Here is a 25,258-nt window from a genome sequence, read left to right as displayed (position 1 = left end):
CCAAACAATTTTTTTCAATTTTGTTTTAGATTCTCTAAATCATCTGAACATAAATTTTTAAAACAAATTTTTTCGGCATTCACACTTTCAAATATAGTAGAATATAATACAAAAAAAATTGAACACCCAAACGAGCCCAAACTGTGATTTCAAAAGCTAAATTACAATTTTACCAAACGCTTAACTGTGTTTTAAAAAATTGCATTTTTATTAGAGAAATGCTACATACCACATAAACATCTCACAAAAGCTGACATGACAAGTTCTAATAGCCCTTCGACGGGCCATTGTTAAAATATATATATATATCCAATGACTGCTAAAGCTTACCACATTAACTTTATGAGATATTTATGTAGTATATAACATTACTTTTTTCATTATCTATGTTTTGGAATCGTTATTTTTTTCAAACAACACATTTTAAAACCGTTAGACCAAATGGAAACTAAATGTAAGAGGAACCTTCAAATGTGAAATGGTATTCTGCTGAGATTTAAAAAAGGTAGAAAGGCCTAATGTTCATATGCTTTAACAATCACAACACAATCGGCACCATCTAACCTAAAGCCCTACTCTGAAATTATTATAGATCCATCAGTACTTTGTCCTACTGATAAGGCACTTCATCTAGTACCATCTTGACGAGCAATTATATATTCAATCCAATCAACATGATGCAAAGTAATACTAGAACATCAATACAATTATCACTTTGAGAACTAGATGATTCATTTGATTTCCATTCAATTTGTAAGTCCAGCATGTCCAAGCTCAGAAGTCAGACAAAGCTGGAAAGCTAAAAAAATAATCAATTGTCCAATGAGAAAAAAAAAAAAAAAAAAAAAAATGGGTATCGCATGCCCCCTAAAACCAAACTGCTATCAGCTCAGCAAGGGAGCATAAAATGAAGAATAAAGTACATGCATATGCCGCTGGAGTACACTTGCCTAAGACAGCCAGTGGCTCAACAACAAAAAAAAATGCAGTTTATAAATCAGGCACAAACAAGTAGGTTGCAGATTCTCATGTCCTCAGCATCCCAAAACCCCAAGGCAGCCTTCAATCGTGTCCCAACACTACTTGCCCTCTCTTTCCTACTGGCCACCTCTGGTCGGATCAGTTTTTGAGTCAGGACCATGGTTGTTGTCATGCGCCTTCAAGCCTAAACTCAAATCCAAAGTGCTTTCATTCAGATCTTGGCATACTAATTGGTTTTTGTCCTGTGACACCAAATAAAAATCCAATTCAGCATTACGAGTAATCTTTCAGTAAGACATGAAGCAGATAGACGACTCGCGATGTAGGATTGATTGCATGCCATTAACAGAAAGCAGATTTTTTTTTTTTTTTTGGATAAGTGAGAAAGCAGATATTTTTAAAACTATAAATTTTCTTTCACTAATCTCTGTAATCACAGCTGGAAATTAGAAGACAGTGAAATCACTCCATCTTAACCTAGACGGATATTTTTTCATAACTCATCTGGCCATACTTACAAAATAAAGTACTTTGCTTTTCTTAGTTTCTAATTTGGAACAAATAGCTAGGTAACTAGCAACCCTGTGCACGACCTTTCATCATTCTCATTTTTCTTTGTTTTATTTTCTTATGCTAAGCAATGACCATCATTATCTAAATAATTGCAGTACTGTCCCAAGGCATCAGTCCAGATCACTTTCGTGTGAACAAGAATTTAGATCAGAAACAATGAAACACAAAACAAGAATGAGATGTGTAACCGTTTCACCTGACTTTCCTCCATTGGCACATCATTAATGTCAGGTTTCTCATCCAAAACGTCACCCTTGGGAGTGGACTCTGTTGCACTAGGATCAATATCAATTGGCTTAGCATCATCATTTTCTGCAGCCTCGTTTTCTGCATCCTCATTCTTCTGTTCCTCTAGAACAGCAATCTGCACAGCCAAATATCCAAAATGACCATGCATCCACAAAGGCAGTAACAAACAGAACAGACAGATAATCATACAAATGTCTTCACTGCCTCATTCGAAGAGTATCAATATAGATCCAATGATGGGTTGTTATTTAGGACATACAGTTAGGCTCGGCCTTTTTGTGAAACACATTTTCAACCAAGTATTCGATTAAACGCATAAAACAATTACTAGAAAACACAAGTAGTTGTTTTTAATGTTATACTCTACCCAGGCACTAGCATTTCCAACATTACAAACACAAACTCGAATACCGTATTCCCTTTTCCTTTTCCTTCATTTATTTGTGTTCAGACAGTAATATAAGTACTTAATAAGAGATTTTCTTAGTAGGAAAAGATGAAACAAAAAATAAAATAGAAAAGGCTTAATTCTCCAGTACAGAGAAAGTAGAAAAAAAAAGAAGGAAATCCTGAGAAGCTACAATCCAGAAAAGATTAATCCACCCAAAGCTTTCATCCAATCAAAAGACGAGCTCACAAAAATGAGCTTGAGCTTACTCTTGGAGAGCCCAACACCATCAAAAGTCTGGCTACTGCTTTCCCTACACTCACCGCCTAAGGCATAATGTTACTTCATTCCAACTCTCGCTACTACTGTAATGTACAAACTTCCTTCACAGCATTCGAGCAACTCAAAACTGTCCCAGACATCAGCTACTGGAAGCCAAAGTGCAGGAACAGCACATACCGAAGATTGTGTTCCTAGGTTATCCAGGATTTACTATCTCTAATTCCAATGCCAATCATAGACTACAGACACAAATTGTGTGACAATCCCATCAATTTCCATGTTATTAGTAAGAAAAATGCATTTCTGAACTAATGCAGGATTGATGATAATGAGAGATCCCACACACTCCAAAAGCATAAATGAGAAGAGTCATCTTTTAAACTGGCTAATCTGGCATCCTTAAAACCTACAACAGTCTTTAAAATATTTGTATAGCCTCTGCATGTTGAAGTCTTATATAATTCATTGTCCAAATGCAACAAAACAAACAACACTAAATCATGCATAGCATCTCTTTTGATCCCTAAGTTTATAATTATTGGAAATTAATCCCATCAATGAGATATGTCATGTGGATGAATGACAAGAAGAGATTGAGACCAAACTCCTCCACCTGGTTTGCAAAAGATACTCTCATATGGATATAGGTCAGAACTCCAAATAATAGAAGGAAAGAAAAGGAAAAAGTTCAATCTTGTTTTACAACTGTGTCAATATGCATTACATAAGTTCAACTTACCATCATGCCTAAAAAGAGAATGTAATGTTCATATAAAACATCTTTTATTTCCAAATCTGTTGTTCTTGAACTGTCAATCTATGGGTTCAAAAACTTTTAATCTTCTACATTAACAAGTTAAATTACAAAGCGAATGGTTTACTTCAACATGAAAAGCAAATCTCATAAAAAGAACACACACACACACAAACACAAAGATAGTAAGCAGAAACATTATAAGACTCTAATTAAATTTGATTCACAAATATGAAAGAATATCGAATAAATTATATGCCATTAGTAGGCACCAAGCCAATTTCCAATTGGCACCACCACCACGTCCTCTGGTTTCTCTAGTATATAAGACAAATTTTCCTTGTTTACCATTTTATTAGATCTACTCGATTAAACCTACACAAGATAAAGCCATAGTAGATAAGCACATCATCAATTGTGTCTTTTAAATGAAACAGACATCATTATAATTATCTATATGATGCTTAATAAGTACAAACCAATCTTCTAGACACCTGAGTTAAATGTATAATCATATGATACCATATATATTTCTCTCAAATAGTGTAATGGTCAAAATCCATCATAGATCGTTATCAAAAAATCCTTTGAACTGATCAAACACATCGAGCCAAAAAACGTCCCCTGCATAAAAATGCATCATGTGAACCAATCAACAAAGAAATAATTTTTTTTTTTTTTTATAAGTAATCAACAAAGAAATATTATTACAGTACCAGTGCTATGATCATAAAATGTAAGATTTTACCTAGGGTCTACCAAGACTTCAAGTCTCTCTATAACCATAATTTGAACTTGTAGAAAATATACCATATAAAGAATGACAAATTTATTTATGTACTTGAATATTTGCATTTTCCAAGCATAACCTTTATAAATAGCTGACCTTAGGTCATTACTAAAACAGCAAAAAGATAAATGTCTCCCTCTCCACCCACTCCAAAAAAGAATGGCTGTATGTTAGGTTATGGAGCAACTGGATTTAGACAATAAACGATATATTTATGATTGAGTTGTTCCTTTTTTATTACAAAAATTGGAAAACATTTTAGACAAAACAAAAATAAAGGCATACAAATCTAGATATATCCCAATTCTACAAATTGTCAGCTTTTAGATCAAGTACAAATTTCCAAGTTGGCATAAATTAGCTACATCTTTTTTTAAGATCACATCAAACAAGCAAACATGCATAATAATTTATGTACACACAAATATATACAGGAGTCATTTCAAACAAACATTCTTCAAAAGCTTTCCAACTAGATATGCCCAAGTACACTTGTCCACATGGCACGTCCACATTTCTCAATTACACTTACCCACATGGCATATCATCATGTCCACATGGAGTACTACCAAACCTAAAGTTTCAACTCAATATAACCTCCAAATCTACGTAGTACCATCTCAACGGTCCTTTACAACGACTTATAATTAACAATTCTAAGCATTCTGATTCTACCATAGTCAAGTGCAACCAAACCAATCCCCACTCAGTTCAAGCTTTTGTTTCCCACTTCTTCCTCACCCCCACACGTCTTCGCCACTATATCCACCAAACATCACAAGATTTCACCTATGCATTGCAACACTACGAAAACTCAAATAAAATTCCCAACTCCTCCAAACAATTCTTCCAACGCATAAACCAAAACCCCGATCAATCAATATTAACCCAAATACCCAGATCACATATCAGTCTCCTCAGTCTATCAAACCCGCTATTCTCAACAAATCCCAAAAACCCAGATCAAATGTCAAAAAGAAAACCGATCTTTCTAGTGACCCACGCACAATTCTTTCACCAAAATCAAATCTAACAAACACCCACATAACCACATCCAAAAACTTAAACCCAAATAAAAAAATTAACAAAAAAAGACCCCAAGAAAACAAGAAATCAATTACTATATTCACAAAAAAAATTACCGGAATGTATTTGAATTTACGACGAGGAGGCTCCTCCAGGGCACCCGCCACGTCATCCCTGCCGGAACTCTTATCCCCGTTACCGTCAGTCCCGTTACTGTTGTTGTTATTGCTGTTCTGGCTCTGGGTGATTGGGGTCCACTTGTAAAGCAAGAGATGCGAGCCATTATTGCCGTTAGTCGTACCGTTGGTGGTGGTGTTGTGGCTTTGAATCTGATGAGAGTGACTGTTGTTGTGGTTAGAGCCAGCACTACTGGTCGATGGCGCTACGTGGACCCACTTCTTCTTCCATTTCCTCACCGGCCCATTGAACACCGTGGCCGGCCCGTACCGCGTCGATGACCGCCCGAGTCGGGCCCCCACTCCCTCCATGTTTCGCCGATCTAAAAATGTTCCGACTCGGTCTCCGATCCCTCAAAATAATAATAATTATTATTATTTTCTCTCTCTCTATCTAAAAACGGATACAGCTGGCTTTTTGCCTTCGGTCTTTTTATGGGGGGGTTTTCCAAGTTTGGCTGTGATTGGGTGGTTCCGTGAGTTGGTGGTAAGTGTTTTGGCCAATCAGGGCCGTCCAAAACGCGGACTCCTTTCCCGAATAGGATTATGGATCCAAATACGTGTGTGTAATTTTCTGATTTCAGTAAAATTTATTAGCTAATAAACGCCTATCTTGATGCAGGATCCGGCTTCCATGCAGTGAGAAAAATTAACAGCAATCTGCTGTAGTTATTTGGACTGTTGAGATTTGGTTTTGGCTTTCTAAATCAAACGACGTCGTGGGTAAAATGAACAATTAAAAAAAAAAAAAAAAACTCTCACTCCTCTCTCTCTCTCTCTTCCTTCCTCTTCTCTTTTATTTTTTTTTCTCTTCCATTACCTTGGTTCCATACACAGATCCTGGAGAGAGAGAGAGAGAGAGAGAGAGAGAGAGAGAGGGAGAGAGAGAGAGAGAGCAACAAATAACAATGAAAGTTTCAGAGATTTCAATCAAATCCCCCGGCCACCACCAACAAGAATAGTGCCGACGTTCAAAGCCGTTCAGGAAATCCCCACAAACCAAAACCCCCCCTTTCAGACGCCGTCAAGACGACACCAAGACATTCCTCCAAGACCCAGTGCTCTCTCACTAGAAGTTCATACATTTGAGGTCGGTAGCTTTTATTTCATATGGTTTTTCCGTTATGTGGGTTTTTGATCCCTTTGAGGATGAGTTTATTCATGTTTGAGTTTGTGGCGCAAACATCTGAGACTCAGAAACCATGCTTTTCCAATTGTTGAGCGACTGATAATTTCTCTGGGCTGACATTGTTTTGGAGTTGATCCCCAAAAAATAGATTGATTTTTCTCAATTTCAGTTGTGGAGTGCGTTTTTGTTTGAGGAACCGAGATTAAGGAAGAGAGAAAACAGAAGAGAAGAGAGGGAGGAGCGAGAAATTTTTTTTATTCGTTTTACACACGACGACGTTTCATTTAGAAAGGCAAAACTAAATCTCCACCGTCTAAATAACTACAGCAGATTGCTGTTAATTTTTTTCACTGCATGGAAGCCGTATCCGTGCAGGAGGATTGGTTCTTTTGATTTTGTTTTGATGTGGGTTGTATTTGATATGTTGGTTGGCGTGTTTTATATTGGTTTTAGGATTTTGGGTTTGTGAAATTTAGCACTTTGTGTTATTGGTTAGCATTTTGGCTTGTGGGTTTCTAAGATTTTGCTGTGTTTTATTTGCTAGTTTTGAGTTTGGAAGGTTGGGTTTAGTCAAGTAGCAAAACTAAGAAGAAAAGGTTTTGTGAAATTTTTTCTTCTGTGAGAGTCTTCTTTGCCATCATCTTACTGCATCTAGACCATTGATTTATCACTTTTGCCGTAGACATGGCTCAGATTCAACATTTTTCTTGAAATTCGTTTTATTATCACTGGTCATTATAAAACATGCAAACATTCGACCACCAGAATCGGTTTTCGAATATCTGATGTTCCTATGGTGATCTGTGATGTAATGGAAAATTCAATGTTATTGAACTCATGGAGAAATAGAACAACTTGAGGCTTTTTTAAAATGCATTATGTTTGGCACATTGTTGCTTCTAAAAAAAATAAAAAATAAAAAAAAATTGTCCCATGTTTAGTGTGACATACTGAGTTTTTCTGTTTTAGTATATTGTTCTTCACAATTTTATTTAATTTATAATTCGACTTTAAATGGTTTGATTAATGTGATGTTTTGTTTTGTAGGACGCGAGGAATTTTGGGTGGGAACTGAATGAGAAAATTGACTTCAATTGGAAGAAACTTTTGCATAAGAAGGTATATTTTTACTTTTTATCTTGTGATGTGATTTCATTCACATTTAAATGAATCCATGGTTATTGCAGTTTTCATGTTTCTCATGTTACCTTTAGAGACAAGTTTGAGAGAAAAACCTAATGAAACTAATCCATGAAAAAAGTAGTTACAGTGAACAAAGGTGGTTGTTAGAGCATGAAATTTTGACGTGGTATTATAACCTTATTATCAAATAAATCAAAGTAATTGAATTGGTTAAGCTTCCTACAACAAGTAGTTTCAGAACTAATTAGTGTACAAAAATGTCAGATTCGGCTAGTTAATGGACCAGCATGGATCTATGAAAGACTGCTAAGTGGCCTTAATGATAATGAAAATATTGTCTTCCAAGGATCTCCCGTTTTTCCTGGGGGATACCTTGCTGCTGATCTGTTTATGTCTTTTTGGTCGTCGATAGGGAGTAGTATTCAGTATCTGAGGCTTCGTTTGTTCCTTTTTTATTTTTTCATTTGGAAATTTGAATTATTGGACTGTTTTCACTATTGGATTACGTGGAAATTTCTTGCTGTTGCTCTGTTTTTATTGGTTAGTTGTTTATATTCACGTATATTGGATTTTGGGTATTGGCAATTCTTTTTCAAAATTCTGCACCATTGGACTCTTTCCAAAATTGGGTACTTGGACCTTTCTCGGCTATTACTCCCTTATGTGCTCTATTCATGTTGAGTGCCTGTTGAGATTGAAGTGCACTGACTTGTGTAGAAATTTAGGGCCGTCTCATCCACTAGGCGACTTAGGCGGTCACGTAAGGCCTCCGGTGGATGAAGGCCCCCAAATGGCAATATACATTGGTGATACTACTATGATTGTATAGATTTATTTTATTTTTTAAAAAAAGCCCAATTATCATACACAACAATTAAGCAAAAAAGAAATCTCTTCCGGGAGACTCTAATCCCCTGGTAAAAACAACCATCAAGGGCCTCAAGGCCTAGAAATACATTGATTTTACCAAAAAAAAAAAAAAAAATACAGTAAATCATCTCTCATAAGCGGTCTCTAGAACTCTCACATAGAAAAGTCAATCGACGTAAGAACACAACGATTATTTCTTACAAAAAAAAAAAAAGTTGCGTTATTTATTTGGAAGACTCTAGAACTCCCACGTAAAAACAATCAAACTTCAAAAGCTAGGAACACAAGTCTTATTACAATCTCTCTAACAAATTACCAAAATGCTCACCACCCAGCTCTCACCTCCAGTCTCTTCGCCTCTCCTTCTGCAATCTCTGGCACCTATTAACCCAAGTTAAAGACACACAGCACCATGATACTGAACACCGTAATAGGTAATCGACTCTGCTACTTTTTTATTTTTTATTTTTTATTTTGATCTATTGCTCTAAGGCCTTCTACTTGCTTCTTTTTTCTTTTTTTTTCTTTTTTTTTTTTTTTCTTTTCTTTCTTTTGCTTTGTGATGAGTCTCTGAGACGAAGGCCATTATTTTTTGATGGATAAACATACAACACGTTTATCAAGATGAAAACGTGTGGCCCATTGATATGTTGTGATGCGTGGGCTTGGGAATAGAAAACACAGGTCTCCATCACGTCAGGTCAAATATGCAACGTTAATGGATTTCAATGGTAACCTTGAATTTTGTTGTATTTCGTTTCACTTCTCTACAAATTCTATTATTGTTTTTTTTTTCTTTAAATTTCTCAAACCCTCAATGTTCTTTCTTGCCTTCTTGGTACAATGGTGTGTATTAATGGTAACCCTAATAGATGGAATGAAAATAAAAATTTTACTTAAAAAAAATTATTTATTTAAGGAGAGAGGGAGATGGGTAAAAATGCATCTAATAGATGGAATGAAAATAAAAATTTTACTTAAAAAAAAAAAAATTATTTAATATTTAAATATAAAAAGGCCTCATTTTAAACTATTGCCTTAGGCGCCGCAATATATAGAGCCGGCCCTGGATAGAAAGACCTATTGGACTTTGAGGTTCTATTGATTCTTTCTCAAACATCTGCACCGGTACTTGAACCTCTTATAAGAACTTTGAGTATTTGAAATATCTTAGCTATTTCTCTGTTTTGTGCCTCTGTTTATGTAGATTGGTTCTTAATTTTAAAAAAAGTAAAGGCTTTTGGCATTTGGTTATTCGTTTGAAAATCCGTATTGTTGGGGTGTTTCACATATTTATTTTGCCCTTTTTTTGGTTGGTTACTAATTTTGTGTTCTTTTGGTTACTAATTTATTGTGTAAAAAAATTCTGCATATTACTGGTCTATTTTGGGTAGTAGATTCTGGAATTCTGAAGAATATCTGTTGGGTGATTGAAAAACAGCAGATGATATTAAATTTTGGTTGAAAGAAGACAGTTGAAAGTGGTTGGAAGTGGTTACTTTAAAACCAATAAAAAATAGTATTTATTTAAAGTAGAGAATATTTAGAGAGTTTGGTATTTAGAGCTTTCAAAAAGTAGCTAGCTAAAATAACAAAAGTGAATTTTCTAGCTAAAATTTGCTTAAACTTTGACTAGTTCACTAGGAATGCTTTTATCCCTTGTTTGGCTCAAGCTTAGAGAGACAGAGATTGGCCCATAGAGGACAAGAACAATGAGATCTGATTCAGTGAAAATGGTTTGTTTTGTGTTATACAATGCTAAGTATAAAACATATGTGAGAATTTTTTTTATTCTCCAGAGTTAAAGTTTCTTCTTTTTGTATTTCAATTTTGTTTTGAGTTTGATTTGTTGGGTATGTACATAAGGTTCTGAACATCACAAATCGTTGGTTCTGTTTTTATTTTTTCTATTTTCCTTGGCACGATATGTTTTGATTTTGGTCTGTAAGATTGGATCTTTTAGCATTTTGGTTGTAATTGGTGTGATTTGTTGTTAATTTATCTGAAAGAAATGTTTTTGTTGATCTGGGTCTTGTGTGGACATCATTTTCAGCCTTGTTCTGTTCATGTAATTATGTTTTTCTGATGCATCTTATGGTTTGCAATCTAAATGAATTGGTGTATGATTCTTTTGTTTTTGTTGGGACTTTTGAGTTTCTCATCTAGGTCCTCATTTTCTGTTGTTTATAATTGATTTGTATGTCAACACAAGGCACATCATTTTAAAGCCTTCTTCTTTGACTTGGGTATGTTTGAGGCCCTATATGATTTAGTTTTGGTTTATGACATGGTGATGGTACACTATCATGGTGTTTTTGAGCCTAATAATATAACCAACGATGCACTGGGCAGGTCCAAAAGAATGGAACATTCATGGACATATTGCGTTGCAGTGGCACGCACTCTATTATCTTTGTCAAGCACTCCTGTTATGTAACTCATTTATTAATTATATTGTCACAGTGCAATGACTTGCGTGTAAGAGGCTTGATAAATGCAATTTGTTCAATTTGTTTCCATTGTAAATGAATTTTCTTCTATGAATGAATAGTTGGATTGTTGATTTATCAGCTTCTTTTCTGCAGGCACATGGTTTGCGACTTTTATGATCTCTGCTACTCCTCAACATAAAGGATTCTACTGAATATATTTCATAGAATATATTTCAAAGATAATTCTTTGTTTCCCTCAATCTCTTTGCCGCTTTTGTTTCAAGCTTTGCGGTTGAACAGAGAAGAGAAAAACCCACCGAACAAGCTCTCAAATTATCAGCAATTCCTTTCCTTATTTTATATTTTCCAATCAGTAAAACCCGTTGAGCTCTATTTTATCCTGTATTTCAATGGAAACCCAGAGCTTGCTTTCTGGGTTTTACTCAAACCCAACGATCCCACTAGTCCGAAACATCAAGAAGCCATTCTTTGTGGCGTCACCGCCTCTTTCTTCAGCATCTTTCTCTCAACCCCGCAAATGGGTCTTGTATAGAACCTGTCATTCTGTTCCACAAAAGGTGTGGTCTAAGCAGAGATTGAAGTGTAAAAACGTTGTAGAAAATGTAGAGAATGATGCTATTTCTCATGGGAAAGATTTGAAAAATGGGATTAGAAGGAAAAAGCTAGCTGTTTTCGTCTCCGGTGGTGGGTCGAACTCCAGGTCCATTCATGAAGCTTCTCTTCGAGGATCAGTTCATGGAGACATCGTTGTTCTGGTCACAAATAAACACGGTTTTCTCTCTATCTTTATATAGTTGCGATTTTATTATTTTGATTGTCTCTTTGGGCTTGAAAATCGTTATTTTTAATTCCTTATGAACTGTAAAATAGTGGAAGTTTTTGTAATTCAATAAAGCTATAATTTTTTGAACTGTTGTCTTTGCAATTTACTTGGTAAATCATGTTCCGTGATTTGCGAGCGTTTTTTTTTTTTTTTGGATTAATGAGTAAAATCTACCATATATCAGCAAAGAATTACAATGCAGTGCAGTGCTCTTTTGGATTTCTGTTTGATTTTAAAGTTCAGTGCTCTTTTTTATTTTTCTTTCAAAAAAAAACAGCCATGATATTGAAATATGAGACTTGCTACAATGGTAGCTATCGAATTGCCTTGACAGGTAGTTGGGAAAGTTCTCTTGGATATACTACCATAAACTTGGCGGGCATTGGATAGTGATTTTGGACCTTTACCACTCATTCTTATAGAAGGAAGATGTGCACTGCTTGCTAACTTATGGTGATAAGATGAGAACGGAATAAGTAACTTAGGGACTGTGGCACTATAATGCATAAGCCTTTGCTTGGGAAAGGTATACCTATTCATACGTGTTATTTTCCTCTGTATGGCAGGCTGTGGAGGTGCAGAGTACGCAAGAGATAAGGGCATCCCAGTTGTTTTGTTCCCCAAAACAAAGGAGGAACCTGACGGACTCTCCCCAAGCGACCTTGTATCTGTGCTTAGGTCAGGCTTCTTCTCCCAAAAATGAAGCATTTAGGTTTGCCTTTCTCTTTTTATTTGGAATTTGTTAATGTTGAACCATATTCATGGTAGATTCACTAGTAAGAAGGTTCTTAATTTTTGCTCAGCAAGGAGTTTGTTATGCATAAACCCAAATTAGATTAATTATTGCTATAAAATCTCTTACATTCTGTACCACAGGCAGTCAGGAAATCTTAAGAAATTGTGGAAAAACTATTCAATAAAGGAGATACATTTAGTCTAATTTTCGTTTTGTGAAGGAAGTATGTTACATCAACCATTAACGGAGATGTTCCTTTTAGCCAATCCTTGAGATGCATCCTATGGATTTTGAGTTTTTAATGTAACTTGTCAACTGTACATCATTTTTTGTGCTGCCACTATATACCTTGATCTTATCTATCTAATTTGTGTTCTCTAGGGACTGTTGTGTCGACTATGTGTGCTTGTATATTACTGGTTTTTCTGCTGGCTTTAGCTTTGTCTGCTACAATTGGCTTTTCCATTAGATGCCTAAGTTGCTTTTCTTTTTCTGATTATCCTTGGTTCATTTGATGTCTGTTGTCTAAAGGTCATTCATAATCCAAATAACAGTTTAAGGGCAATATATACTTTCTTGGTGTAGCAGATCTCATTTAGGCCTGTCCTAGAGGACTTGTAGCTTCTGCATGTTACTTAGAAGAATTGTTCCTTTATGTAACCCCTGCCAAGTACTTGATGAGACCCACTCATATCATAAGCAGATTCCAGGTTGTACTCAGTGTTATACAAAGTTACAAATAATGTACAATATTTAGGTTCTGTGTATTTTGACATAAAACATTTCCCTAATGACAAACATTTTCGAGGAAAGTAATATGTATGTTAAAATTCATAAAAATCAATAACACCAAAGCCCACAAGTCAGCTGATGTAGAGTCAGCAATGGTGAATTTGGACTTTGCCACAGTGAAACTGAATTTGGCAAGCCGTGTCACCAACATGGATGGGCTTGGGTCTTTTTCCGTCTCTTTGGTTACGACTTTTCATTGACCATGAAAAGTGTTTCCTTTGACTTACAATTTTCAGTTGGACCAAATACAGGAAAATATGGGGGGGAAAAAAATCTGGAAAATATTTTAAGTTGAAACGTATGGAGCCTTAACTCCAGTTCTTGTACTAGTGGTTTAAAAGTATGCAAGTGTCAACATAAAAATGTATCAAAATCACGTCATGAAAGAACAATCTATATAGGATGGTTGTGATTTCCTTCTTCAGTACTTGTAGTTAAAAGATGTCTGCTTCTTGGAAGTGATTTCTTTGATTTCATAAGCCAAGGAAATATGTGAAACAAAAGGAAAGATTGATGTGTTGAAATCTTACAAAAATATATTAACATTGTCGTGTTATCATAATCAGGAGATTCGAGGTTGACTTTATACTCCTAGCGGGATACGTAAAACTTATACCGGTGGAGTTGATCCAAGCTTATCCAAGATCCATAGTAAACATCCATCCATCACTCCTTCCAGCTTTTGGAGGCAAAGGCTATTATGGTATGAAGGTTCATAAGGCAGTCATTGCTTATGGAGCAAGGTAGATTGCAACATTTGATGTCATATATCTAAACAAATACTGTTTCTTGATCAAGCATAAGGAATTAGCCCATTTTTATCCAACTTTTTATTTCCATTATATTATGGTGTATATGAAGAGAAGTCTGAATATTATGTTTTTGTTCCTTTGTGCTTGGTTAGATACTCAGGTCCAACAATTCATTTTGTTGATGAGCACTACGACACTGGGCGTATTCTTGCTCAAAGTGTTGTCCCTGTGCTTGCTAACGACACTGCAGAGGAGCTGGCAGCTCGAGTTCTTCGGGAGGTAATGAGATTTTAACGCTGGGGTATCATAATTTTTCCTCATCTCTATCTCTCTCTTGGGGGGGGGGGGGGGGGGTGTTAAAGTGTTTTTCTATGAAATAAAATTGAGAAAACCTGAATCATGAGTCATTTGTCAACAGTTTTAACTTTGGGACAATAGTAATACCAAGTTCTGGCATATTCCTATTGAATGTTTTTTGGTCTTTTGGTGCCAAATGATAGAATAACCCTCTAAACTCCCCGATTCTCCATCCATGATTGTCTGAATCCTACTTATTAAAAAAAAAACGAAATTGATTGTCTGAATCCCAGACCTGTGTCTTTGGAAGGAGGAGAAGTACCCTCTTGTTCATAAACTTCCCATTTGGGTAGGATTCTTTTCTGTGACATCTTATTGTTTATTTTTTCCATTTAGGAGCATCGGCTGTATGTGGAGGTTACAGAAGCGTTGTGTGAAGAGCGGATAATTTGGAGGGAAGATGGTGTTCCTCTCATCCGGAGCAAAGAAAACCCAAGTGAGTTCAGGTAGCAGAACCAAACATCAGCAATTTTTATTTTTGTAGGGCTCAGGTTTTCTATCTGTCACTTTTGCCAAGTCTCAATATAATACCAACGTACTTCAATACATTTCTATACCCAAAATTGAGAAAAACTCCTACCCAGCCGATTATATGGTATGATTCTAAATGTCCCACATGGTTTAAGCTCAATCTTAACCATGTGTATAAGCTCTTGAAAGGAAGAAAAAGAAAATGATGTTGTTCAAGGTGATTTCTTCCATAGGTTTAAGCATGGCTTCTGTTCCATTATGTTGAGTAGCCTTGCATTTGAGTTTTGTTATGTTGTTTAGACCCTTGTTGTATAAGAGTGCAACAAGCGAATTTTTATGACCGGCATCTGAGCTTAAACTTTGAGATTTTATTTATTTATTTTATTATTTTATCACCAAAAAAAAATAGGGTTACAACTTATATATACTGATTCAGGTAATTTTTCATCTTATGTACGACGTGTTTCCACACCAACAAAAATGATGTTTATTTTTCTCACAATTTGTTTTGAGACCATAATTTTTTTTTTTTTTTTCCGGGCCGTAAAGCATAAACATGGGTTAGGCTTTTGAGTTTGCACTGCATGTAGTGAAAAAATAAACGGTGGAGATGGGATGATTGGGGGAGAATTCACCGGAAATAATCTGTGCCGTTTATTTTTTCACAAGAGAATCTTCTGTAATTTCACAAAATCAGGCTATTTCAGGCTTTTCTACTCTCAACAATTCTAAACTTTAAAGAATTGCCCTTCCTTTCTATTAATCAGTTCAAATTTGTGATTTTTTTTAATAAAATAAAAATTGTTGTATTTTATTAAATTTTATACTAATACGTAATAGTTAAGGACATGTTTGGGTAACAATTGTTTTTTTATTATATTTTATTATTTTTTAAAAACATGTTTGGGTTGTTTTTTAAAATTCAAATTTTAATTAGATTTCATCGAACTTTTCTAATTTTGTTTCTGGTTTTTTAAACCATCCAAACATAATTTTAAAAAACAAGTTATCTCAGTATTCATAATTTTGAATATAATACAAAAAAATCTCTCATTCAAATGAACCCATAATTTCTTTTATTTCTAAATGGGGAAAAAAACGTACAAAACAAAGGATCAAAGCATGAATGATTGAACCATTGACTTCGACTAAATGGAGTTAAAAGAAAATCTCCTTGTACTAAATGGTCATGCTACCCAGCCATTAACAATCCATAGTAGCTCTCCATGGAAATTCCAATGCCTTATAAATGTCTTTATCGGAGATGTAATCTAGCCGAGTCGAAATTCAACCATGTTCAAGTTCGATTTGAACTCTGGCTCATAAGTCGAGCTAGAGCTCGAATTAGATTCCAATTTTTTTTACTAGGCAGATTAACATTACTTGTATGAGCTTAAACTAAGTTACACCAAGTTTATTTAAGTTTAACTTGTGTAATATTCAAGTAATAATTATTGTATGAGCTCGACTTGTTGATTAAACAAATCGAACTCGAATCAAACTTATATGAGCTGAGTTCAAGCTGTTCAAGAACAACTATATTAATCTATAGCTTTAGTTATTACCTTCCTGGTTGCCATCTTAACCGACATTGGCTTAGTTGGAGGATTCTTTTCTCTCTCCCTCTATTATACTTTGAAAACATCCGTAAATATGAAAATTGCATAGTCTTGGTACATTTGAGAGTGGGTGGCTTTCTCGGAGCTCCATTTTTTGGGGGTAGGGACAGTGTTCTTGCCGGTAAGTTGTTCAAACAGGAGGAGTACAACTTTCTGCAACTGCGATAATAATCCAAATAAGTTCCACCTTAACCGGGTTGAATGTGTCCCAAAATATCTACCGGGTTTGAGCATGTTTAACTGGATCAAAAGCTTAAATGATCTAATTACAGGTATTAAGAATTCAGAATCAGCTACCACAGAAGGAATTAGAAGAATTTTGAATAGAGAGGAGACAATGCTCCTTCCCATTGACATTTCGTACTACATTGGATACAAAGGAAACTTAGTGAGCTGAAATCAAGCATGTTTCACCTGAAAGTTGATGCATGTCTTCCCTCTTGACCTTTGTCCAATGGAGAAACGATGAGATCAGTGGTCCAAGGTCACCACCCCACTATCATAATGTATGAACAACTTGTCTAAATTATTCGTTAACTAATTGGTCTTTCAAAAACCACAAAGGAATCTAGAAAGAATTTCTATACACAAAATAGTAAACCACAGATGCAATGCACTATCAGCCATTACCAAACACATCATTGCCACGACATTTTCTCTAGTCCGGGAGGGAGAGAGAGATTCAGGCACTCACATTAGAAATACAGCTGCCTGCACTGTGCGACTGAAACCTCTGCTGGACAATATGGACACTTAAATGTTCGCGTGCTACTTTTTGACAGCTTCATGATCGATTGCTTGCAAAGAACATGCAAGCATGGCATCAGCATTGGAGGATTCTCTTCACTGCCTTGATCCCTACTCACAGGACAAACAAATATCGAGTGAAACTGAAACTCCTTCCCCAACTCAACTGGCACTGGCAGCTGTTTCATTCCCAGCCATTCCTGCTTCTTTGCAGACATTACATGTGCTAGCTTTAAAAGAGTAGGCAACCCTTCAACCCCAGCCGTTATCGCCACGCTCAATGGGTGCACATAGGACTGCCCCAAGAGACTGCAGAATTCCTGGGTCAGCTCTTCAGACAAATTATCCCAATGTGTTGGAGAAGTGATCTCGTGATATGGGGAGCTGTCAAGCCTTCCTACCCACAAGAGGCAAGCCATAAGCTTCTGGATCTCCTCCATGTGAAGGGAAGCAAACGGGGTAAGGTAATCTCTGGCATAGTTAAGTGCATCGGTTCGGGTTCCTTTCTGTAAAATCTCCACAAACTGCAGCCTGTAAAGTTTAAGCTCAAGATTTGAACTATTCTGCTTCAGCTTCTCACGATTTGTACAGGCCCACTTCAGGGCAGGCTCAAGGTTCCTAACTCTTACAGCCCCAGTTATCTGATGCAAATCCAAGAATTGAGATTTTAATGCAGTTGCCTCTGGCTCTCCAGCTTCATTTAATAAGCTATCACCAAGATCAAACAAGCCTTGCCGGTAGAAATGGACTGCAACAATTTGATTCACAATGTGGAAGTCAAAGTCCACATTTCTATATGCTTTGATATGTCAGGATTGAAGAATTTTTCAAGTAATTTCTGGTACTTGTTAACGTTTAAGTTTAGTTCCTTCTGTGACCCTTCTAACTGGCGGAGAGGACCAATTGCATTGAGCTTGAGTTTAAGATATGTGAGTATGAACTTGTGATCAACAAGGGAGGCGATGTCATGAGCTGACTGGATTTTTCCCAACGCCTGTTCAACTTCAAGGCCAACTAGGTCAATAACTTCTTGGGATTTAGAAGAAGATAACTTTTGCTTCTTAGAAATACGGTCAAATGCATCTCTGATGGTATCTAGCTCCATCTTTCAGTTCAACTAACAAGCTCCTACAAGAAAGTCCAGGCAAGTTTTCCTGATGGGAAAATGCACAATAAGCTATGCAAATTATTTTCTTCAGTAGGAAACCAAAAGTAAAATTTTAAATTTTTAAATTTGGGAATACTACTATGAAAAAATAACAGAGAATCCAATTCTTTATCAGTAATGAGATCATCGAGCTATTACCAAGCACCAAGTGTATATACATCTATAAAGTGGTTAAGGAAAGGATGGGTGAATGTATGGCATTTCAAACCCATTCCCTTGTATTTTTCAGGAAAAAAAAAATTCAAACTAATTCAAGAAACCTGCTTCTTCAAATATTCACTAGAAAGAATAGCCAAAATCAAGCTCAGAAAAGCCAAGGTGAGATCTCACTTTGCCAAGGTTCATCTTAAGCTTCCTCCAATTAACAATTAACAAAGGCTCCTGATGCTCAACTGAGCCTGCTAAGTCATCTATCAACCCCACCAAGTGTTGTAAATTCATGGGCCCAAAGCCCATAAGTCAAAAGTTTTCACAGCCATATTCATGATATGTAACCAATTCTACACGGATCGTCCACCAATCAACACCCTCCTCCTTTCACATTCCTTAACTCAGAATCAACTGCTACCATACAAAGCTTACTTAATTGGCCCTTGCCTTATAGCCTCTTAACCTTTGAATGAAATTAAATGTTGTCTATCTCTACACCCTCCTCCTTTCACATTCCTTAACTCAGAATCAACTGCTACCATACAAAGCTTACTTAATTGGCCCTTGCCTTATAGCCTCTTAAGCTAAAGAGTAACATTATATATTAGTCTTTACTGATACTAATATGATTGCCTGGTAGCGATGGAACAAATATTAACTCGAAATGGTAGCCTTTTCAATTCAACAGTAACAGTAAGTTAAAATTCACAATCATTTTTCTTTCCATTTTTCCTTCGTTTTCTCAGCAAACCAAACTGAGGGCAAAGTGAAACACCGAAAACCAAACAAACAGAGAAAAAACAAAAAAAAATTGCTTTGTTGCATTTAAGTCGCTAAACTACAGAAATTATAATAGAATTTTAAAGTATTAAACTATTTAATGGAAAAAAAAAAAAAAAGAAAAAAAAAGAAAAAAAAAAAAAAGGTACGATAATTCCAATGATATACATAATCCCTATCGTCCGATATTAGCGGCTGAGATCTTCCCTTCCCACCCAGCTCTATATATAAAACTAGCAGCTAGGGTTTTAGAACCATACCTCTTTCGCTCTCATTTCTCTCTTCCCGTAGTTATCGTCGCCGCTCTCTCTCTTTTCTCACTAGCTTCTTGGTCTAATAAGTTCAAAGTTCTAACCCATTGATTGATTGTGCGAGGCTACATGTACCAAGGGAAGGGTGACATATTCGATCAGTACCCTTGATCTTGATTTGCCAAAGCGGCTGTAGCCAAATCAAACATCAGAGAGAAGTTTACTGGCCGGTTGTCGTGAGATCTCTTCGATCTCTGTCGACTAATCTGCTTACCGAACTTCTTATATTCTTTTTGTCGATTGTCGTATTAATTTTGTTCTTCTTGTTGTTGGTGGGGATAATGAGAAGGGAGAGAAGAGGGAAATGGCATAGGGTTTAGCCTTTTTCGAGACCCTTCTCAAAACATCAACCGTGAAAAGGTCACCTTCCAGGCTACCTGCTTCGATCTCCCAGCAGCTAGCGTCTATCGGTGCCTACACAAATTAGACATTTTCATGATTTTTTGACGTTTTCAAAAGCATTTAAAAATAATTCAAAAAATATTTCTATTTAGTATGCACAATATTTTTACCTAATTTTAGATATTAATATGTCCATTACCACCATTGAAACGCAGCTTGGATTTGTCGTTTTATGTCTTATTCTTTTATTGGTAGAGTCTATTTCTTCCTTGATTTTGCTGGTCAAACAATTATTTTCAAACTGTTTAATAATGTAGAATTTTAAAAGCTGTTTTATAATGAATGCTAAAGGCATTTAATATTTTTTATCAAATTTTTTTAATATTTTTTATTAAATATTATATATATTTTATATTATTATAATAGTGAGATAACGATGTAATATATAATTTTAATTATTACCAAAGTGCAAATAGTATTATACTAGCATTTAAAAAAGAAAGTAGAAAAAATGATTTCTCTCTTATTACTCGTAAGAAGTGATTGATGATATAAATATAAAAATGTTTAAACTTGTTTTATAAAAATTGAAAAAAAAAAATTGTTTTGTAGTAAGTTTTTTTATTTGAATAGTAATAAAAAATTGTTAATGTAATATAAAAGTGAAAAAAAAAAAAAAAAAAAAAAAATGGGGGTTAGAATGTTTTAAATTTGCCCTCGATTGGGTTGGGAACATATAAGTGCAGCTTATGATGTTGACCTATGTGGAGAGAACAATTTTATAACCAAAAAAGAGGTAATTTTTAGAATAACTACACTTATTCTTTAAACCATTAATCATTTTTCAATGTTTCTGATTCTCTTATAATTAAAAAAAAAAAAATTATAATGTGGGGTATTGATTTATCGGTCCTTAATTATCCCTATAAAATTTATAAATATATCCTTAATTAAAAAAAAAAGTAAATGAGAATTCCTCTCTAATTTGCTAAATGTGTTCTTGAGGCTATGACTCCTATTGCATTGCCATAGAGGTAGTTTCCTGCTTAAACAACACTTTAAACAAGTTGGGTTCGGGTAGATTCTCATGTGGGATGTCTATGTGATACGACAACTTTATTGCACGAAATGAGAATCACCGAAAAAACGAAGAAATGAATCTTTTATTTATTTCTCTACACGTTCCACAAAATAGCTACAATTGGATGCCTATGAACAGAAAAACCAAATTGACTATGCTACAAAATCTCACTTATATAGGCTACTACTCAAAACTATAAACACCCTTCCCCCAGCCACCAAATAATATACCTATCCTAGCAATTTCTTTTCAAGCAAAATATAACTACAAGTCCATGCCCATCCCACCATTGCCATTTAGCACAGCAACCAAATTCCCAACTCTTAAACCAACCTTGCTTTGAAAATCATCTCTGCAATAGCGAGATATCACAGGCAGGGCCTCAAACCCGACCGATCTTTTTCCGGCGAAAGCCTCATCAGACTCTGTTTTTCCGGTTGGAACTTCATTTGTTGTCCGCTTGTAAGAACTAAACCACTTGGAGTTCATGTACCCGTTTCTTCTCCATGGCGGTACGGGCATGCCCATGCTTTTCATCGACTCTTTAATGGACTTGCACATCAGCCTCACCACTTGCTTCAGGTCTTCCACTTTACCCACATATATCGATGGGAAAACATCGAGTAATGAGGTGTACTTATTGGTTGGACGAGCAATTTCAAATTCTCTGGCAAGCAAAACTTCAACGATGTATCGGTTCCCACACACATTTACATCAACGTATTCATAATTTCCAGATGGGAATCGCCCAGTTTTCTCCCACTTCGATTTGCTAAGGCCTGCGCAAATAGGGTTCTTATAATTAGAACATATCTAATGACATTGCAAGCATGTACTACTTTCTTCTTTCTTTCTTATTTTATGTAATTCGGACAGTGAATATGACAGAGTTTTTATGGGATCTGCTTGCCTAAACAGAGTAGCAGGTTGCACAAAACCTACTCAATTATGTAAGCCTCGTATGAACTCTCTTATATTTGTTGGTTGAATTACTAGTACCTCAAACAACAAATTTGTTATAGTTCTCTATCCGACTTTGTGTGAGATACTTCTAACTTTTATTGTTTATTCTATGTGATGCATCATGACCATCAAACAATGCTACACAAACGAGGAATTTGTCACTGGGTTTAGCTTAAGTACATTTGTAATTAGAATCGAACCTATTGATCAAATTGAGACGTGTTTCATTACAAGAATATAAAGGACGCATGTTCTGATTCTAACTGTTTAATTCTCATTCAAACTGGACTCAAGCTAGGCGAAGCTTGCACATTGATACCCAAGCCAAATCTTGTTGTCTTGTTGATGAAGAAATTTATCTAACAAAGAAACATTGATAATTTGAATGTATGGCACATTGCTACTCAATAAGGCTATACAATTAAGGAATTCAATCATTTTTTTTTCACAAAGTGACGCCAGATATAAAGTGAGACACACGATTGACAACTCGTTCAAATATCATATGTCTATATATATAGGGATTTGATTCTTACACTACACCATCACAACAACTGCACAACAACCCCTTACATGAGAGTGAGTCTCAGTGTGGGACCCACCCTCATGTAAAGGGTTGTTGTGCAATTGTTGTATTGGTATTGTAAATCTAACATTTTCCATATATATATATATAACTAAATTGCCTAAATATGAACCCGAATTTGACGGTTCCTAATTAAGTGAATAGTTAACCATAAGGGAAAGTAAAAACGACAATTAATTACTTTTGGCACTAACCGGCATCGAAACCCATGTCGCGTAGACGAGCCATCAGTTGTCGTTTAAACCCCGGGGACGACCTGTCGCCGATCAGCCCTTTGCTTGCAAGCTCTGTTGCAGCGCGAATCTCATCCCGATCACCACCATCGTCGTCGGAACCAAACAGGCTCTGCAGCATATCCTTGGTCTCGGATTCAGACGAATCCGACGACTCTGCATGGTTTTGCTCCTTCTCATTATCCACAACCTCTTTGTCATGATCTCTATCAAATGCTCCACCGTCTCTTTCAATGAACGAGTTCACAAGATCCGATAAATCTGTGAAACTCTCCGGCGAGTGCTCGCTCCCGCTGCTCTCGCCAAGACGCACCCACGACACGTCGTGAAACGCCGCTGCTACCCTCTCAAACCTCACCGGAACTCTAACCATTCTTGTTGACCCTGAAGTCTTCTTCGGATATACAATACCCTTTCTTCTCCAAATATCTATATGTTTTTCTTTTCCTTCTCTTCACAGCTTCACCTTTTGGGAGAGAATGATGTGAAGGAGATAGAGATTGCTACTGGGTTATATATACATCAGAGATATCAGATAAGAGAGAGAGAGAGAGAGAGAGAGAGAGAGAAAGAGAGAAATTGGCTTTTGGAAGATTAATGGTGTTGCTATGTCGTTATTGTGGTGATAGGATGTCTACATAAAAGACAATGTCTTGGAATGAAGACATAAGAGTAATAATATATGGAATGTTAACGGCGTTATATATAGAGAGAGGGAGAGAGAAATGTGGGCGTACGTGGAACGGTGGAAGTGTGTGTGGAAAACTTAACTAAGCATGCATGTAGGCTTAATTACACTTTTTCTTAATGAACATGGCGGGTTTGGCGTCCAGATTCGAGTTTTTTTCGTTGATACATGAATTAGTAAGGCTACAAATTCACTTTTTGACGTTGTTAATGTGGGGATCGGATGTCAATTAATTTTTAAATTTTTTTAATAATGTTTGACTAACATGCAGCTACCATGTCAATAAGGTAAGATATATAATAGTAATACAAAAATGTGATTTTTAGCTTGATATATAGATGAAGATACATGGGATTATGTACGGCTAAGATTAAGATCATTTTAATTTTAAAGGAAATAGAGAAGAATTATTTTATGATTTATATTAAATTTTACAAATCTAATGATGTATATGCTACAATAGAGTAATTTTAAATGTTATTTTTGTGTCCTTTAAAAAATAATGTAGCTTTTAAAATCACAATTAGATCTAATCATAAAATAAAATAAATTATTAATTTTATTATTTTCTATCCGCTTAAATTTTTAAGATAAGTACTAATTTAACGGTTATCACATTATTATTAAATAAATTTGAAATAATATGACACCAAAACTTGAAAAAATCAAGAAGGTTGATCACATTATTAGTTCAATGCGATCATAAATTGAGTGGACCCTATGGGTTTTGATCGGTGGGATCAGGATTCAACTATACCATGTGATAACTTTTTTTTTTTATTTTTTTTCCATCTTGTGATAACTTTTTTCTTTTTCCATTTTTGGTTATGGGCATAATTGATCTATTCGGATTTACTATATAATGAAATTTCTGGCACATCAATTAAAAACAAAAACAAAAAAATCCTAAATTTATAATAAAAATTTCCATTTTGATAAAGCGACATCGTAACATATTATATCAAAATGGATCCTAATTAATCAAAAGATAAATAAATATTAGAATTGACTGTTTTTGCCTTTTGGGCACATCTTGACCAACATATATATATAATATCTGGTTCCAGTTGACGCCGTTCAAACGGCGGCTACAATTATCCCTTGGACTTGCTGACTCTACACAGCGAGATCAAAAAGCCACGCGCTAAAGGCCATACGCATGTGTGGTCCACGCGAGCTTTAACCCCTCAGCACCAGCGTACACGTGGAGAAAGTATTGCATTCGACAGGTCCTTTTTTTTTTTATCGTTTTACCACGTCATCCTGTCAGGGTTGGATTGGGTGTGACGTGGGAAATAGGCGCAGAGTCTCGTAGGCGTCGATGTTAGTTTGGGCTTGTTGGTACGTTGTCCAGGTTCAACGAACCTTGAAACGTGTCCAGGTTCATTGGATCTTATTTTTCTCTCGTTCATTGAATTGGAGTAGTGTTATACGTAGTAAACCACGTTGATAAAATGTTTATTTACAGCTCACCGGATCGGGCCTGTCAACAGCCACAAAAACCGGCCCCTAAAGGGAAACAAAACAAGTTGCCGAAAGAGGAAAGTGTGAACTATCGAGCATATATAACATATCAAGTAATAAGAATTTCAAAAGATCTTAACGTGTATTTAGTAATATGTATCATATTGTAGAGTTAGTATTTCCTCTTTTTTTTTTTTCTTTTTTTTTTTAAAAAAAAAAGAAAAGAAAAAGAGGTGTTAGAGAGATTAAGAAATGTTGAAATTTGAAATTGAGATCTCGTGATAACACGCATCACCTTAATTTAAAATTTAAAATTGGTAGCAAAATTTTATGTTGAGTAAGTTATGACAACGCGAAATGCGTAATAATTTAGGCAGTCTT

The 25,258-nt window shown here is 35.6% G+C and overlaps 3 protein-coding genes, 1 non-coding gene and 1 pseudogene across 7 annotated transcripts; 2 read left to right on the top strand and 3 right to left on the bottom strand.

The window, feature by feature from the left end:
- Positions 1–714: 714 nt before the first annotated feature.
- LOC133869887 (uncharacterized) lies at positions 715–5,629 on the bottom strand. Its single transcript, XM_062306981.1, has 3 exons — positions 5,160–5,629; positions 1,751–1,918; positions 715–1,223 (listed from the first exon to the last, which is right to left on the bottom strand). The coding sequence occupies exons 1-3, from the start codon at positions 5,529–5,531 to the stop codon at positions 1,098–1,100; spliced, it is 666 nt and encodes a 221-aa protein (XP_062162965.1). The 5' UTR covers positions 5,532–5,629; the 3' UTR covers positions 715–1,097.
- Positions 5,630–6,082: 453 nt separating this feature from the next.
- Positions 6,083–14,822, top strand: LOC133869920 (phosphoribosylglycinamide formyltransferase, chloroplastic). Of its 4 annotated transcripts, XM_062307012.1 has the most exons (7): positions 6,083–6,309; positions 7,396–7,467; positions 10,947–11,585; positions 12,204–12,315; positions 13,732–13,908; positions 14,070–14,196; positions 14,611–14,822. In XM_062307012.1, exons 3-7 carry the CDS (start codon positions 11,204–11,206, stop codon positions 14,722–14,724), a joined length of 912 nt encoding a protein of 303 aa, XP_062162996.1. In that variant the 5' UTR covers positions 6,083–6,309; positions 7,396–7,467; positions 10,947–11,203; the 3' UTR covers positions 14,725–14,822. The 4 variants fall into 4 exon arrangements, with proteins under 4 accessions (XP_062162996.1, XP_062162995.1, XP_062162997.1 ...); XM_062307011.1 differs by lacking the exons at positions 6,083–6,309; positions 7,396–7,467 and adding an exon at positions 8,929–9,061; XM_062307013.1 differs by lacking the exons at positions 6,083–6,309; positions 7,396–7,467 and adding an exon at positions 8,929–9,092.
- A 1,777-nt stretch (positions 14,823–16,599) lies between these two features.
- On the bottom strand, positions 16,600–19,944 carry LOC133867729 (protein RMD5 homolog; annotated as a pseudogene).
- LOC133870006 (small nucleolar RNA snoR109) lies at positions 19,648–19,750 on the top strand. The gene has a single exon (XR_009900626.1). It is a non-coding gene; the product is annotated as a small nucleolar RNA snoR109 (small nucleolar RNA).
- Positions 19,945–21,042: 1,098 nt separating the features above from the next.
- On the bottom strand, positions 21,043–23,261 carry LOC133869894 (uncharacterized). The gene is made up of 2 exons (XM_062306987.1): positions 22,687–23,261; positions 21,043–21,722 (listed from the first exon to the last, which is right to left on the bottom strand). The coding sequence occupies exons 1-2, from the start codon at positions 23,096–23,098 to the stop codon at positions 21,208–21,210; spliced, it is 927 nt and encodes a 308-aa protein (XP_062162971.1). The 5' UTR covers positions 23,099–23,261; the 3' UTR covers positions 21,043–21,207.
- Positions 23,262–25,258: the final 1,997 nt, after the last annotated feature.

Source organism: Alnus glutinosa, chromosome 5 (assembly GCF_958979055.1).
Source record: "Alnus glutinosa chromosome 5, dhAlnGlut1.1, whole genome shotgun sequence".
Taxonomy (NCBI): Eukaryota; Viridiplantae; Streptophyta; class Magnoliopsida; order Fagales; family Betulaceae; genus Alnus; species Alnus glutinosa.
Note: the sequence above shows the minus strand (reverse complement) of the source record. Positions and strands in the feature narration are given on the sequence as shown.

Bases quoted from the DNA above. Each gene is read 5' to 3' on its own strand.
- LOC133869887 (XM_062306981.1), bottom strand. From the start codon at position 5,531: ATGGAGGGAGTGGGGGCCCGACTCGGGCGGTCATCGACGCGGTACGGG. The intron at 1,919-5,159 runs GTAATTTTTTTT...TTGGCTGTGCAG, and splicing joins GTAAATTCAAATACATTCCG to ATTGCTGTTCTAGAGGAACA. The intron at 1,224-1,750 runs GTGAAACGGTTA...TTGGTGTCACAG, and splicing joins TGCCAATGGAGGAAAGTCAG to GACAAAAACCAATTAGTATG.
- LOC133869894 (XM_062306987.1), bottom strand. From the start codon at position 23,098: ATGGTTAGAGTTCCGGTGAGGTTTGAGAGGGTAGCAGCGGCGTTTCAC. The intron at 21,723-22,686 runs GTTAGTGCCAAA...CTATTTGCGCAG, and splicing joins CGACATGGGTTTCGATGCCG to GCCTTAGCAAATCGAAGTGG.
- LOC133869920 (XM_062307012.1), top strand. From the start codon at position 11,204: ATGGAAACCCAGAGCTTGCTTTCTGGGTTTTACTCAAACCCAACGATC. The intron at 11,586-12,203 runs GTTTTCTCTCTA...TCTGTATGGCAG, and splicing joins TCTGGTCACAAATAAACACG to GCTGTGGAGGTGCAGAGTAC. The intron at 14,197-14,610 runs GTAATGAGATTT...TTTTCCATTTAG, and splicing joins CAGCTCGAGTTCTTCGGGAG to GAGCATCGGCTGTATGTGGA.